The 17,247-nt window shown below is 46.5% G+C and overlaps 1 protein-coding gene across 1 annotated transcript; it reads right to left on the reverse strand.

The window, feature by feature from the left end:
* Positions 1-74: 74 nt before the first annotated feature.
* Positions 75-17,247, reverse strand: kif4 (kinesin family member 4). Its single transcript, XM_042340612.1, has 30 exons — positions 17,122-17,247; positions 16,262-16,382; positions 12,980-13,094; positions 12,525-12,715; positions 12,218-12,307; positions 11,724-11,890; positions 11,351-11,445; positions 11,116-11,235; positions 10,788-10,963; positions 10,165-10,226; positions 9,529-9,658; positions 9,363-9,421; positions 9,132-9,225; positions 8,882-8,935; positions 8,473-8,646; positions 8,227-8,330; positions 7,686-7,830; positions 6,936-7,046; positions 6,720-6,803; positions 6,480-6,590; positions 5,335-5,487; positions 4,973-5,070; positions 4,699-4,828; positions 4,047-4,217; positions 3,633-3,710; positions 3,142-3,246; positions 2,674-2,835; positions 1,712-1,825; positions 885-992; positions 75-755 (listed from the first exon to the last, which is right to left on the reverse strand). The coding sequence occupies exons 2-30, from the start codon at positions 16,379-16,381 to the stop codon at positions 579-581; spliced, it is 3,498 nt and encodes a 1,165-aa protein (XP_042196546.1). The 5' UTR covers position 16,382; positions 17,122-17,247; the 3' UTR covers positions 75-578.

Genomic DNA, 17,247 nt, shown 5'->3' on the forward strand with positions numbered 1-17,247 from the left:
TCCATCGAGTGCCTTGTGGTGGCACAGAGCAGCTGAAGTCATTCAGATCCAGAAGAGAACAAATATAGAAAAGAGTTTTTCAGACATTTTATTAAAACTCCCCCACAGAATGGGCCTGGATAGGTGTGTGCAAAAGGCACAACTCAGACACACACACAATAACTTTCCTATATGCTCAACAATTAAAATTTATTGTACAACTATACACCTAGAATATTTTCATTGGTTAGTTGGGAGACTGACATCTCAAACCTTAGTGAAAGAAGTTTAATCACAATTGCAGAAACACGACTTTCCATCAGCTACAAAAGTGCCCCCCCCCACCCCCCCGGGTAGTTGAGAGAGAAAAAGTCACAGCCCGACTCTTCCTGTTAATCTAAACCTGAAGGCCAGCCCTGTGTGAGGCTGAGGCCGCAGCCAATCACACTTTGTCAAGTGCAGGAGAATTGTCAGAGGAGAATGGTTTGCCAACAGATCACTGGAGAGCGCTGCAGGGAAGGGATCAAGATACAATTTAAAAAGGAATAGATTTTAAGAACAGAAATATTTATGAGCAGTTCCCTGCCGATGGCCCTCATTCACTCCAGCCCCTCTCGAATGGGGGTGCATCCCGAGAAGAAACTGGTGTTGGCGCTCAACAGGGCTTTCTTCTTGCGTTTGGTGAAGGATTCGCTGATGGCTTCGGTCTCCACAGTCAGTGGCTTCCGCGTGAGCTTTAACGCTGTCTCTCCCAGGTCAGTGATGTTGCTCAAACTCTGCGTAACACAGTGACACTAGTGATCAGTTATATACCCCACAGCACACATCACTGTCTGCTTTCCCCCCCCACCTCTACACGCACCGCAGTCCATAGCCCCCATCATACACCCCTGTATTAGCCATACCTTGTCCGACGTGGCATTGAGAGGCAGGAAGAAGCAAGATTCCGATATTGTGGGATCATCCAGTTTAAAGGAGCCGTCAGATCCCTCATCGTTGAAGGCATCGAGAACCTGAGGGGAAATGTAATCAGCTTCACTTACAATTGGATGGAGGCAGAATCCCAGCAATCAAGAGGCGACCACTTGTGCTCACATTTGCCTGATGTACCATCAAGATATGTGCAAGGCCACAAGTTTAAATTTTACCCACGGGGAGCACAGAAAGGAGCCAGGATAAGTCAGTATAGTTCACCCTGAGAGCTGGGTTTCCCATCGTCATACTGTGACTGGGTAGGTGAGAGTTAGGTCATTCCATAATTTAAACAATGTTCCCAATGTCATCATTATTTCTGCTAAAATTCAGTGATGGCTAAATTGTCAGCGAGATAACTAATAATAAAATGGCGGCCTAACCCCCCACCACCACGCAAACTTGATTGCTGACACAGACACTGAAAAATGTTGCTGTTGGGTTGGGACAGGATGGACCCCATTTTTACAGCAGTGAAGATGGCTGTTGAATACAACAGCAAAAGGGAGTGAATTGTAAATGAAAGCCATAGCGCGGACAGCAACAAGGCTCAGGCTTTCAAGTTGAAAAGCCAGTGAATGACATGCCTGTGAAGAATTGCTCCTCAGGCAGGTACTGTAAACGCTATACTGCACACCAGCAGATAAGGTGGAAGCCTGGGATTCTGAAGGATGGAGCATTGCTGTAATGAACCGAGCCACGGACTAACTAACGAGCTTGTAACGTGTCCAGAACAGAGAGAGAGACGCCAGAGGCTCACCGAGGAGATGCGATTGCGGCAATGCTCAGCGTCACATTTACAGTGCTCCCCACAGTCAGCCCTCTGTTTCCTACATTTGCACTGTTTGTTTGCACACCGTCCTTTGCAGGAGCACTGAAGAGAAAACATTAAAATGAGACGAGTGAGGGAAACTCAAACATTGCATGAGAGCCAGGCTGCAGGGGCTCGACAATGAAGGCCAATACAAAAGAAATTTACATTTATACAGCAACGTTCACATCAGGAGGATGTCCCAAGGCACTCATTTGCAATATTCAAACTGTTTCATTGCAATGGTCCATTTATAAAATTCACCCATCCCAAATCCTTGAGCAAACCCCTGCTGTTCCCTGTCACCCGAGTTTGTATTTGAAGGCAAAATGAGCATCAAGCTGGATTAATAATTTTTGCATCTGATGTAGGGTATTATCACATCAGAAATGTCTCAAGGCACTTCACGGATATAGTGTAAAGTGGCTTGACTGTTATGTGGACGAACATGGCAGCCAGTTGGCTGAGACTATGTGATTCCAAGCCCGGATGTGAGACTTGAACCCACAACCTAATGCAAAAGTGCTAACTCTGAGCCAGGCTGACAGCCACAGCTGCACATCACTCCTGTGAAAGCCTTCTGCAGCCGAGTTGGATATTCAGAGCTGCATAGGTAATGGAAGTCTCGCTGAAATTTGAGCAACAGCAGAAAGGAGGAAAGCTCTTCACAGCCAACACACACCATATAAACCACCTGCTTAGATTCCATCCACAAATATTTGTCCAATTCCCTCCAAAAGGCTCTGATGGATTTTATTTCCAACACATTGTGCCCAGCAAAGTCTTCATTAATCCTGCCTTGCCATACATTGCCCAAAGAAAGCATGTGGCTGCAAACTTAAGACAACATAGCTTGGGGCCAAAGTGGCCAAGTGCATGCACTTGTTTGCTAGATAAAGTGGCAGAAATACCCCTCCATTGACTTTCTTTGCTGCTTTTGGCTTGACTGGGTTCCAGTCACAGTCATTATGGGTAGCCTCTGTATCTGACTCCGAGTCAGAGAGCAGCTCCTCTAACGTCATGCGAGGGGTTGGAGCTGAGGGTTTAGCACATGTCTTCCTCCGGTGCTTTGGCTGAAATGATAGAATCAGAGCGAGAGCTGAAGCTTCAAACAAAACATTTGTTCCCTTGAATTAAAAATCAGACTGGTTCTGAGCCCGTTTTCACCCAATTTTAGCCACATGTAGATCTGTCTTATTGTCTCCCCCACACAGTGAGTGTGGAAGAAGCCTCCACATACATGGCAAGTGTGTAAGAACCCCCCCCACATACACAGCGAGTATACAAGAACCTAAGATTGCTTGAATGGGGGTGAGATATGGGGCTCAGGAAATAGTAAGAGGTATAACTTGAGATAGCTGAGAGGACAAGGATCTTACCTTTTGAGGAATGTAGTCAAAGGGAGAATCAGATGCTTCCACAACCAGAGTTTCAGAGAGACGATTGCTGAACTTAGTGGTCGTGCAATCCATCAAGGACAGCTTCTGCACAAGATACCAGAGGTTTTAGTCACATGGCTTTGTCTGCAGACAATTGTACCCCCTTCTGCACGGCTTACAGCAGGTCCTGAATAAGGATGTCAAACCCATCCTCCCCATCAGAGGGAAGAGCGGTTCAAACTAGTCCCAACACTCAGTGATTTTGAAAGCAACCCATTTCATTCTTTTATGCTGGGTGATAAAAGCATTTACTCACTCCTGACATCAGCATCAAGCACTTAGTGCAGCAGCAGGGAGTAAAACTCCTCTTGTCCCACTATCAGACAAGCAATCCCATCATGACACTCCGACAGATACCTTGTGTGCCTGGTTTTGTCTCAGTGTGTACCTCCCCCCTACTGGGCTTGCGTTCACATTAGCAGTATGCAGACCTGTTTATACAGTTCCTTTTCTTCGATTAGCTGTTGATTTTCATCACACAGATACTTCAGTCTCTGGATTTCATTCTCCTGAAGAGACAGATGGACAATATAGAAAGTGGACAAAACACAATCATTCCCAGTTTAATTAGGCTCCAGCTTTTCCCTCCACTTCTTGTTCCTTTCTACTCTTCCCATATCACAGTCCTCTCTACAAGCACTTCTCTCACATTGATACTGACGCTTGGGACACGGACTGTCCTGGTGTGAGGCTGAACCTCACCTCTGACTGTTAGTCAGGACTGGTTCCTCACCCGTCACAAACAGTAAACCCCACCCAACTAGAGCCAGAAAAGTCCGTCCCCCCACATTCTCAAACAGCTCCATGTGAAAGGTAAGTCGAGTGCGTGGGAAGTGCTGACTCACCTTCTCCTGGTGTCTCTGTCCCCACTCTAGAAGCTGCTGTTGCTGCTCAGTCTCCAGCTCCACTCGCAGTCTCTGCTCCTCCAACAAACTCTTTTGAATCTCAGCAATATCCATTTTGGCTTGTTCTATCTCATTCTCCAGTTGGCTGTGAGACACTTTACAAGACACCAGCTTCACAGAACAATAATAACGTTTCACAGAATTGCTGGAGTGAAGCAGCCTCAATATCATAGCAACTTCAGGTATTGTTTTGTTTGTTAAGATAGGAATGCAGATACTAGCACATGCGGATACAGGGTCAGATGCACCCAGCCAACAAATTATATTTATACAGTGCCTTTCATGTGGGGAGTAAAGGATTTGGGTGTTAGCAACCAGAGGAGGGGAGACACTAGCAGCTCAGCCTCGAATGGAAGCCGAGTGACACTGCCTCATCTCTGTCCCAACACTACAGCTTCAGTCAGGGAGTTGTCTTCATTCACTAGTCTGACATGTACCCCTTCTCATACCCCAGCTGGCCTGTGGCCTTTGGTGTAATGCATTAACTAATACGATTGGTGGCACCAATTGACTCACATTCAGTTGCTAAAACCCAAGTCCTTTACTTGAGATTTTCAATGAAACTGCCAGGAGCCAATGCCATCATAGCTACCTCTCCCATTAGCCACTTCACTCCACACTTGACCTCTGACATGGTTGTCATGCTTTCCCAGCAATTCTTCTGTTTCTCCTCATTGGCAGCGTCCATCAGCTTCTGCTGCAGGTCTGCAATCTGAGCGCTCCTGAAACAGACCAGCCGAACAAGTCAGTGAACAAGACAGTAGTGAATGAATCAGCAGCGCAAACCTTCAGCACTACTTCTCAACCTCCCCCCACCCCGGTACAGCCCCCCACGACCTCCATCCCTGCCCAGCACAAGTACGAACCGCAATTCTATTTCAGACTCCAGGCTTTCAATGTGCTTGTCCAGCGAGGGGTTGTCCTCAACAGATTCAATCAGCTCGGTCAGTGTGAAGCTTCTGCGCTGTAGAGGACACACAATGGTTTAGGGTGCAAATCAATGAAACCCCACTGGGTATTGGGAATTGCGCCTCACACTGCTCAAAACATCTGCTAAACAAAGCGATTAAAGCAGCCTTGTCATTAAAAACTAGAGTGAGGGGACACTTTACCCCCATTGCAGCTGTTTCTGCATTGATCAGGAGCTGAAACGCCTCCTTTAACATTTCAGACGGTTAAAACAATTTGCCCAATTATACAACCTAGACCAATGTGATGAATGACCTACCGGGAGTTTAGAAGGAGGGAGTTTGGCCTCTTTTTTCTCCTTAAGGCTGGCCAGTTCTTGTGCCAGGAGCTTTCTGTCGTCCATCAGGGAGTTCAGGGGTCGTCGAGCTGCCTCGATACTCACCTGTACCTCCAGCTCATTGGACAGCCAGGTCTGCAACCATTGAAAGAGAAACCATTGAAGGAGTCAATGCTATAAAGCACATATTTCAGAGGTGAAAAAGTACAGGCTTCACCAAGATTCCATTCAATACAACTTACACTATATGGTGCCTTTCATGTCAGGAGGACATTGCACAATGCTCAACACTCTGTCTGACCAAGGTGTGAGGGGAAGGGATGGATGACCAAAAGCACAATTGGTCAACGAGATATGTCTAAAAACAAGTCATTCAATCCACGATCGTTTGTGGGACCCTCACCCACAAAATACAATCAATTCACTTTACAATAATAATCCTTATATAATCCTTGCATTTGATAAAGCGTCTTTTCACGTCTTCGAGCTGACTTAAAGCGCTTCAGAATATAATGTAAGTGAATTGACTGTATTTTATAGGCAAAACACTGCAGCCAATTGCACATAGCAATTGTTTGTCCAACAAACAGTCATGGATTGAGTGACCAATTTATTATTATTATTTTTTTGAAGGAATTATTACCCCCAGAAAAGCGATCTGCCAATCATCTAATAACCGAGTTCCTAATTACTGCTAGGTAAACAGAGGCGTGTGGAGTAAGGAAACCTACCCAACGTTTTGCCCCGCCAGAAATTGAACCCAGGTCTCTCACTTGTGAGGCGAGTGCTCTAACCACTGAACTACATGAATACATTCTGTGAAGCTCTTGGAGACATCTCAACACGATAAGGTGCTATATCAAATGCAAGGATTATTGTGTCTCAAATGAGCTGAGGGAAGGAGTAAAGTCAGAGAGAAACAAGGATAGAGTTCCAACATGGAAGCTGAATTGATGAAATACCATCCTTCAAATATGGGGTGGATGGGACAGGGGGCATGAAGCTGGCCAGTGCTCGCTGAATGAAGGGACTGGGCACAGAGGTGGATAGGGTTAGGAAGCGAGGAGTGAGCGCAGCCAGGGCAAACACAGCAGGTGTGGGACAAAACACTCTATCCACACCATTACCTTGACTCTGACCGCCATACCCTCCATTCCTCGGTTCTGATCTTTACGCTTGGAAGACGCATCCTTCTGTCTCTGCAAAGCATCTCGCAACCGCTTGTGGGCAGCAGCGGCCTGGGGAAACCAGGAGAACCTCAGTCATACATAGACATACCCCCCGCCATACACAAGCTTCACTTCATCCCCATCTCCACTACCCTCCAACACCCAAACCCAACCTTCATCCCTGGAAGCATCGCTCACCTCCTCGGTCTTGCGTCTCAGGACGTTGCTTTGCTGTTGATATTCTCTTTCTAGCTTCACCAGCTCGTATCGTCTCTTCCGATCCTATAAGGAGTATTAGGCCATCAGTTCTGAACAGAGGAATTCTGAGCAATAATCTGCAGCCCCTTCAGGAAACTGGCAATGCTAAGCCAGGACAGCAACCAGTGCTCAATCCACTCAACACAGAGGCCTCACCTGTGCCTTCAGCTGCAGCACTTCCCTTTCCCTCTGTGCTTTCCATTGTCGCGTCTTCTCAGACTCTTCCTTTAGCTGTCGCATCAGCTGAACCCGCTGAACCTTAAGAGTCTGCAGGAGAGAAAAGGCAGGAGCATAGATTGTACAGGATTTCAGGAGAACATCAATAGATCTAAGTGGCAGGTACAGTTTAACTCTGAGAGGTACGACAGAAAATAGGAAGTGGAATATGAGCGTGAAGCGTAAAAGTCAATGGAGTGGAGGAGCAGAGGGAACTAATAATATTGCATTTTTTAACATCAGGAGGGTATTTCAAAGTGCTTCACAAGATTTTACTGTAAAGTGTAGTAACTGCATTTTCTAGGAGAACTTAGTAGCCAATTCACATACAGCAGTGCCTCACAAACAGCCATGAGGTGAAAGATCAATTTTAAATTGTTGGCCAGCCTTTCCTAGCTGGGTGTAAATATACATTAAAAAAATCACTAAATGTTGAGATTGGAGGGTCAAAAAGCTGTCAAGAAAACAAATGGAGCTCTGGGACTGGTATCAAGTACACATCAGTCATGGTGGAATTGTACAGGAACCTGGTGAGGTCGTGGCCAGACTGCAGTTGGAAGTACTATCAGGCTGGGCAACTGATTAAAAAAAAGGATGGAACAGATTCACCCGATGATACAATACATATCTGAAGAGAGGCGAGCTAAAGATGACAGGGAAGAGGAGCTTCATAAACACAACTTGTTGTACCTGGATGTCGTGGTTGAGTTTGTCAACTGTTCGGGTAGCATTCTCCTTCTGTTTGACTACCTTGGACTGTTCTACTACCTTCTTCTTCAACTGGAGTATTTCCGTTTCCAGTTCCTGCAACCGCATTCGCCGTCGCTCACTCACTCTGGCAACACGGAAGCAGAGTGTCACTGAGGCCTCAGCCCTCAGGAACAGCCTCACCAGGGAACAACAAACACACCATTGTTCCATATCCTTATCTGTGCAGGACAGGCTGAAGTCAACCGCTCTACAAATTTCACACTATCTTTCACTTTAGGACACAGAGAATGTGCCAGGAACATGCCATCAGCCTGGCTTCCCATTCCTCGGTGGGGGTAACAAGACACACCGGTTACCCACGGAGTCAACTGAAAATAGGTCTCTGTACAAGTGTAATACCATCAGGATTTAAAAACTACACCATCCAGCAATGTCTAAGCAAATCCAGTGCAATCCTAGCCAAGTAATCACTAGACTAAGTACTTTTCTGCCCCAGGGGAACCCGAAAGCAGCGACCTACTTGGCAGTGTTTGTATCCTTTTTTGCATTCTGCAGCAGTGAGACCAGCTCCTCCTTCTCCTTCTGTAGAGCAGTGACCTCAGCCTCTAGGTTCTGGATATTAACCTGATGAAGTAGACAGGAACGATTTTAGCATTTTCACTTACCAACAGGCTGAGCAACACGAACACAGACTAAGTGTCGGTCTGTCTCACACAAACTAGCTTTAGCTTCTCATAGGACCAATCTTTGTCATACACTCCCTCACCTGATACTGGGAGTACATAGGCTCATCGCTCTGGGACATTTTTCGGGCCAACTGCTCCTTCAGCACCAAAACCTTATCCAACTCCATCAGCTCCTTGGACAGCTGTGCTTGCCGCAGTGCATTCTGGGTGGTGAAAGGGTCTGATTCACGTTTGTCTCTCACACTGTCGTTGTCCTGTCACAAACAGAGAGAATTCACCAATCACTACCAGGCTGCAGCCTAGCGTTAGTGTGGCAGCCTTGGGCACAGACACACAGCGCCACCCCCCCACCCCCAACGTGCACAGCCCCCCCACCACCACCCTGACACGCACAGCCCCCCAAAACACAAACCCCACTTCAGGCACACACACATGTGAAACGGAGTCTGGTTTAGAGACTCTTGTGAACAGCTACACAGCATCTCTTACATCACTGTTGACCTCGCCATCTTCCTCGATCTCTGGAGCTTCCGCACTTTCCTTCTGTCAGGAACGACAATCAATAACAGAAAATGGTTTAGGCTACGAGACAGAGTCAAAAAGCCCAAGACCTCACCGAAGAGTTACCAACCAGCTCACATCAACCCATCCAGATTCTAAACACAAATGTGATGCCCCTTTGATTCTCCCCCTCTCCCCTCAGGCCAGCCCCACCCCTCTTGACGAGTGCTCCGCTCACCTCCAGGTTAATAATGGACTGCTGCAGTTGGCAGAGTATGTCAATCTGCTCGTTCATTTCTCCTTCCGTCAAGTGCTGCAAGTCGAGTTTACATCTGGTCAAAGAGAAGTCAATCAAAAGCAAATCAACAAAGAGCATTTCTTCCCTCTTGATTGGGTTTTGGATGTCCTCCCAACATGAAAGGCGCTTTACAAATGTAATTGTTGATCATAAAGAATGAGCAGCACCTACCCAGCATGGTGACGGAGTTCATCCAGCTTATTCCTCAGCTTCTCGTTGGTTTGTTCTGTCTAAGAAGAGTCACATTTGAAAATTCACTGACATTCCCTGAAGTAACAACATCCCTCTCATGAGTGACACCCACATCACACACAAATACAGAGATGCCAAGACTTACCACAATGACCCGCTCACACATCTGTGTGTGATGGCTGACAGCATCGTGAAGAGCTTTCCTCAGTTTCTGGTTCTCTTGCTCCATCCTGCTTACCTCCATTGCAGCCTCCTGGCTCTTACAATTTGGAGTCCTATTTAATAGAAAACATTTTTACAATGTACAGCTGCACACAACAGAGCAACCTACACCAATACAGTGGTCACTGGTTACTCGGGCAAATCTGTTCATACCTCCATCATAGCTGACCGGGATAAAGCAGATTTGTATTTACACTCGCATTTGAGATCCCCTGTCTCACCAATGATTCAGCATGGGTTACTTTAACATTACTGGTAACTGGATTGCTGTCCACATTCTTTCATTTGCTCTTAGAACAGCTCTCTCTGGCCATGGCTCCCAATGGTTGCTTTCCCAAACATGCTCTTCGTGTGTGCGTCACTCTCATCTTAAATTCTCCCAGTCTATGTCTCATGCCCATTTCTATACTGCCTTTCCTCCACCAATCCCCACAGACACCTGCCCACTTAGGAGCTGAGCAAGCATTAGAATTATACCAAACAAGTATTAATGACTGCACAAAAACAGTGCCTTCGGTATTCAATATTATCATTAAGAGGCAACGATTGAGGCACTTACCTGTTTCCCAGTTGTATGGTCCCGCCATGTGCCTGTACTAACAGCACCTGAAGCTCCTGTACCTATAATCAGGCAAGAAGAGGTATGAGCAGCATAAGCCATTGGCGATATATTGTAATGTATAATATCTAACAGGATTTCAGCTAGATATTACATCAAGCCACAAAAATTCTATTTGCCCAGGAGCCGTCTCCAAGGAACAGAAGTTGGATTCAAGCCATCCCTGTGATGGTCTCTAGTCCGGTCCCTGAGCCAAGTGAGCGTGAGGTATTCCAGGGCACTGCTGATGACACACCAGCCTGTCTGGCTCATCGGCAGGACTTGGAGGAGCAGATCAGTTACTGGGGGTAGGGCATTGGTTCCTGTTAACCCTGCAAGCCAAAATCCTAACAGATAACAAACAGGTAAGGTGGTCCTCGCTGGGAAAGCAACTCAGCTACAACTTTAATAAACTGTGGCTGCAACCTCTCGTTAAAACAAAAATTCTTTGTACAGCCTCGCTTAAGAAGGAATCTTACGAACTGCAAATGAGATCCCCTTAAACAATATTATTACAGTAGAGATGAGCATTACTCCAGCCAGAACAATAGCAGAGAGTAAGGGTGTAAGCAGCCCAGTGTCACCTTCTGTTTAAGGCATTGCAGCTCAGCAGCCTGAGGGTCATGGTTGACCACAGGTTTGTTTTTGATTTTCCTGGCTCGGTCTGCATAGCGCAAGGTGTTCAGCGTCTCCTCAAAGTTAGAATCAGCGGGACTGACACAAGCGATCATCAGTGTGTGGCTGTTCCCACCAAGCGAGTCTGAAAGGACAGGGAGAAGACGAGCTTCATGTATAGGCAGTCAGTAGGAATTACCAACACAGAATGATACAATCTGTTTATGTTAGCTCAGCGCTGCAGCTTGCTTCTCTAATCCTGCATGGAGAGTGTAAACAGATTAAGACACCACTAACCTTGTAGCAGGCGGGTGAGCTTTGAGTCCCGGTACGGTATGAAGCCTGTTCGGTTGTTCTCGTCACCAAGCGCACTGATAACATTGCCCAGTGACAACAAGCCACGGTTAATGTTGATTCCTGCCACAATGCAACCATTAATACATGTAATTGCATAAACACAGCATCACAACTTCACCCGTTTCAAGTCTACTTCGGGGGGAGGAAAGGCGACAGAGACAGATGGTGCACTTGCCTTCTTTCAGGCGGTTGCCTTGCGCCTTTGTCTTCTTCTGACGCTCAGACCCCGCTAGGTCCACAAGGTGTAGCTTGGATTGAAGGACCTCGTTTCTGTAAGGAAAGCAGATAAAACGGCTCTAAACTGAGTCCCCAAACATACAACACATTCCTGCTCACTTACAAAAACACCTAAATCTCCACACAAACCCCGCTTTGTACAAAAGCGAAATGACTTTAACATGGCTTTTTAATTGGACAAAAAAAAAACTAAGATATAAACACTGAAGCTTCAGCACAACTCATTCCTTCAGTCTTTCCACAGTGGTAAAACCTATCCTCCCTACCTATCATCCTTGTGCTATACAATCCCATTTCTACACAAGTCTTACTTGTCACTTTTCTTCCTCTGCTCCACAATGATGGTGAATATTGCGTGTGACCGGGAGGACTGTGAGTTCATGGCAGTAGCAGCAACAGTCCTGACAGAGTTCCCCTGCTCCAGGGAGCTCACCATCTCTACTGCATCAGTGATTACTTTCTCAATCAGACCCACAATCTGGAAGTGATAAGAGTTCAAAATGAGGACAACCTTTTAAGATAAACAGACCTTGTAGAAGAGCACTGTGACGAGTTCATTATCAGCCTCTAGTGTAAAGATAGGGATCTGCACTCCTTGCTCTGTTCAGCTGCTCCCAATTAAACCAGGTTAAGCAAAGGTTTCCTTCACAGACAAACTAATCCTCTAATAGCCATCTGTTGTGTCAAAGCATTTTTTTGCTAAATTACATTTCCACACATTAAAAAAGGCTCCCCTTCTCAAAGCACCAACTGCAGTCCAGATACCAAGTAGCAACTATGAACTCACTCCTGATCTGCAACACACCTTTATGTCTCCTTTGGGATCCTCACGGATGTTGATCGGGGATTTATCATGAGATGGAACTAATAGATCTATAATCTCCTCATTATAGATCTGCAGCAAGAAAAAAGAAATCTATAGTTAGTCCCATTAAATTAGCTTCAGAGATCTGTAAGGTCTCTAGGCTTCACACTGCAGAAATAGCTTTTGCCACCAAGTGGTTTAAGATACCAGACCACAAGCTTTTGCATCCCTCCACACCATAAAACAACCTTCAACAGTTATCATATGTAAAAACAGAGGGGATAAATCTGGCCTGCCATTCACTCACCTCCAGGTAGGAGACCTTCAATGTGACCACGCTATCAGCATGTTCTTTCATCACCCTGAACAACATTTCTATTACTCTAGGAATGACTCCAACATTCAGATCATTCTCCTGTGCAGATGTATACGTGCCTCCCATGGAATAGGTCTTCCCAGAACCTGTCTGTCCATATGCCAATACTGTGGCATTGTATCCTGTAACAGAGGAGGCAACAAGGTCATCAAACATCTAAAACAGTGACACCAGAGTGACGTCAAAACACTACCCTCAACATTCAGGACAACAGGCCAGCATCCATAGAGAAACTCCAGGCAGAAGTTAGACATCTTATAAAGCTAGAATAGGCAAACCAATTTCTCAGGACTTTCTTGCAGAAGGAGATAAGAAGGTGAGCAGCAAACAGGTCCACACAAAAGCATTAATCGGAGCTTCTTTGACAAGTATCAGTAGATACTGACCTTTGAAGACCCCATCGATTAAAGGAACTACAGCAGTATTGAACACCTCCTCTTGCTCGGTGCACGGATCGAAAACATAATCGTAAGTAAATGGCTTGTCTTTTCCCAAAATAACCTGAAAGAGAAAACCAGCAAAGAGCAGATTTGAGCAACTCCAGGTACATGATGTTCAGCTCAGCCCAAAAGGGGATATCAGTGACTACATTAACATAACATCCAGCTAATAACCTGACGCTGCCTTATCCCCATGTCCCTTAAACCCTTTTGCAATAAGAAATCTATCTATCTCAGTCTTGAATTTGTTCAAGGACTGAGCATCAACAGCCCTTTGGGGTAGTGAGTTCCATACATTCACCACCTTTTGAGTGAAGGAGTTCTTCCTCAACTCAGTGCGAAAGGGCTGACCTCTGATTTTAAGGTTGTGACCCCTGGTTTTAGTTTCTCCAAACCAGGGGAAACAATCTCCCACTATCTACTCTATCTGCCCTTTGATGATCTTATAGGTTTCTATAAGATCCCCTCTAATTCTTCTATATTCTAGAGAATATAGACCGAAATTGGTCAGCCTATCCTTGTAACTCATCCCCTTCATCCCTGGTACTAACCAAGTAAATCTATGCTCCCCCCCCTCCAAGGCAAGTACGTGCTTCCTTAAATAAGGAGACCAAAACTGGACACAGTATTCCAGGTGTGGTCTCACCAGGGCCCTATAGAGTTGAAGTAAGACTTCCCTACTCTTATACTCTAATCCTTTCATAATGAATGCTGACATTCCGTTCACCTTCCTAATTGCTGCTGTACCTGCAGACTAACTTTCTGTGATTGGTGTACAAGGACACCCAAGTCCCTCTGGACGCTAACACATTCCAATCTCTACCCTTCGAAAAAATAACCCACTCTACTGTTTTTGCTACCGAGGTGGATGACTTTGCGATTCCCTATATTATACTTCATCTGCCACCTACCTGCCCAATCACCTAACCTATCTATGTCTCGCTGCAATTTTTTAATGTCCTCCTCTGTGTTGACACTTCCTCCTAGTTTTGTGTCATCCGCGAATTTAGACATATTAACTTCGATGTCCTCATCTAGATCGTTGATGTAGATGGTAAATAGCTGAGGCCCAAGGACTGATCCTTGTGGCACTCCACTAGTCACATCCCGCCAATCTGAAAAGGACCCGTGTATCCCTACTCTTTGTTTCTACCCGTTAACCATTCCCCAATCTACGTTAATATGCTCACCCCAATTCCATGGGCCCTTATCTTTTGGACTAACCGTTTATGTGGCACCTTATCGAATGCCTTCTGGAAGTCCAAATAGACCACATCCACTGATTCACGCTTATAATAATAATCCTTGCATTTGATATAGCGCTTTTCACATCGGGAGGACGTCCCGAAGTGCTTCACTGTAAAGTGAATTGACTGTATATTTGTGGGCGAACGCGGCAGCCAATTGCGCACAGCAATGTCCCACAAACAGTCGTAGATTGAAAATGACCAATTTATTATTGTTTTTGGAGGGATTATTATTAGGCTCTGTGTGGAGTAAGGAAACTTGCCCAAGGTTTCGCCTGGAATTGAACTCAGGTCTCTTGCTTGCAAAGCGAGTACTCTAACCACTGAGCTACAGGACTCCACTATCTAGTTTACTGGAAATATCCTCAAAAAACTCTTATGAGATTTGTCAAACATGACTTCCCTTTTGTAAAGCCATGTTGACTTGGCCTAATTATATTGTGCCCTAAATACCGCACTACCACATCCTTAATCAATGATTCTAAAAATTTTCCTTTCACTGATGTGAGACTAATTGGCCTACAGTTCCCCATCTTTTCCTTTCCACCTTTTTTAAATAGTGGTGCGACATTTGTGATCTTCCAATCCATGGGGACTGTTCCAGAATCCAAGGAATTTTGGAAGATCAGACATAAGGCCTCCACTATCTCATAAAGCTCCCCTTTTAAAACCCTGGGATGCAAGCCATCCGGACCAGGGATTTGTCACTTTTTAGTGCTAACAGTTTCCCAGCACCAATTCCCTACTAATGAAAATTTCCCTTCGTTGCTCCCTGTCCTTATCCCCTCGGTGCATCCCTATTGTTGGTAGACTTGTTGTGTCTTCTAGGGTGAAGACAGATGCAAAGTACCCATTAGGGACTCTGCCGTGTCCTTATCCCCCATTACAACTTCTCCCGTCTGACTGAAGTGGACCTACATTTACCCTCACAGCCTATTCCTCTTAATATATTTGTAAAAACTTTTACAATCAGACTTAATGTTCGTCGCTCGCTTACCCTCATACTCCCTTTTCTCGCTCATAATGAGTTTTTTTAGTTTTTTTTTTGCTGGTTTCTAAAACTCTCCCAATCTTCAGATTTGCTGCTTTTCTTGGCAATTTTATAAGCCTTTTCTTTAATGTGATGCTTTCCCTACTGCTCTAGTTAGCCACGGATGAATTGCTTTCCCTGTGGTACTCTTATTCCGCAAGGGAATATGCGACCGCTGAGAATTTTGCACTACATCCTTAAATATTTGCCACTGTTGGTCTACATTTTTACCTCTTAATCTTATTCTCCAGTCTATTTTACCTAAATCTTTCCTCATACCTACAAAATTAGCCCTATTTAAATTCAGAATACTTGCCTCGGATTTAACTATATCCCTCTCTAACTTAATGCAGAATTCAATCATATTGTGATCACTCTGCCCTCGAGGAGTCTCAATACCTACACTGGCGACACGTCCGTTTCGTTACACAAAACAAGGTCTAGGATGGCCTGTCTCCTCGTTGGTTCCTCGGCAGCTGCACTAGAAAGATCTCTCTCATACACTCAATGAACTCTTCTTCTGACCTACTTTTGCCGATTTGGTTTTCCCAATCTATGTGGAGATTGAAATCACCCACTATTATCGCTTTACCTTTCCTACACGCTCCACTGATTTCTTGATTGATACCCTGTGCTGTATTTGTGATCGCTGTTTGGGGGTCTATAAACCACTCCCATTAATATTTTCTGCCCTTTATTATTTTTTATTTCCACCCATATTGTCTCGACCTCCTGGTCATCGGATTTCAGATCCTTCCTCTCCACTGCTTTTATTTCATCCCTAATTAACAGGACTTCCCTCCCCACCTCGTTTCCCACAGTGCCTATCTTTCCTGTAAACTGAGAACCCTGGAGTATTTAACTGCCACCTTCGATGTCCTTGTAATCATGTTTCAGTGATGGCCACTCGATCGTACCCATATGTGTCTCTCTGTATATTCTGCTGCTCACCTGTGGAGTTCCAGGTACAAAAGTCAAGCATTCCTGACATCCCTCGCGGATTTCCTTTGGCACCAGTGGACGGCATCGCAAGGCCACACGCACGGGAATCACCTTTTCCTCCTCGAGCATTCTATGAACAAGTGCATAATGGTTTCAGATTTTGAAACACTATTTATTTTTGCACCAAAAACACACCCCACCCACCTCCGCCAGCGCCCCCGGCTCGCTCCGTCCGGGCTGCTTCATGTCCCCCACCCCCACTCGCCCTGTTATCAGCGACCTTCCACCACTCTGCCCCCACCCTCTGGAACTCCATCCCGCAGTCCCTCCGCCTCACCCCCTCCCTCGCTCCCTCATCCCCTCCCTCGCTCCCTCATCCCCTCCCTCATCCCCTCCCTCGCTCCCTCACCCCCTCCCTCATCCCCTCCCTCATCCCCTCCCTCGCCCCTTTCAAGACCCATCTCGAGACCCTCCTCTTCGACCGTACTCTTGGTTTCTCCCCCCCCGAGCCCCCCCCCCGAAGTGAAAGACGCTTTACACACATGTTGTTGTTGAGGGCTAAGGTTCCCGGGGGTTCCCGGGGTCCCGGGGCCCGGGCCCTGCTCAGGGCAGCAGCCACAGGCAGGTCACAACAACAACAACAACCACCACCACAGACGCCTCACTCAGCGCCGCTCTGGGGGGTGGTGGGGGGGGGGGGACTGGAGGCCGCAGAGCTTCCCCGCCCACCCCGGGCTGTCGGAGCCCCTGGAGCCGCTTCAGCCACCCTCGGGCTGCGGCCTGACCCGGCGCGAGCTCCGACGCCTCCTCTCCGTGCCCCGGGCCTGTGCCCCGGGCCTGTCCCCCCCCCCGCCGCCGCCGCCGCCTACCTCGCTCTCTCTCTCTCTCTCGCTCTCCCCCTCAGGCTCGCGCGCGCGCTCTCACTCCCGGTGTCGGTCTCGGTGGCCGCCGCCGTCTCGCGGGACAAACGCTAACCGTTAAGATGTCTCAGTAAC

The sequence above is a fragment of the Callorhinchus milii genome, unplaced genomic scaffold, assembly GCF_018977255.1.
Source record: "Callorhinchus milii isolate IMCB2004 unplaced genomic scaffold, IMCB_Cmil_1.0 Scaffold15, whole genome shotgun sequence".
NCBI lineage: Eukaryota > Metazoa > Chordata > Chondrichthyes > Chimaeriformes > Callorhinchidae > Callorhinchus > Callorhinchus milii.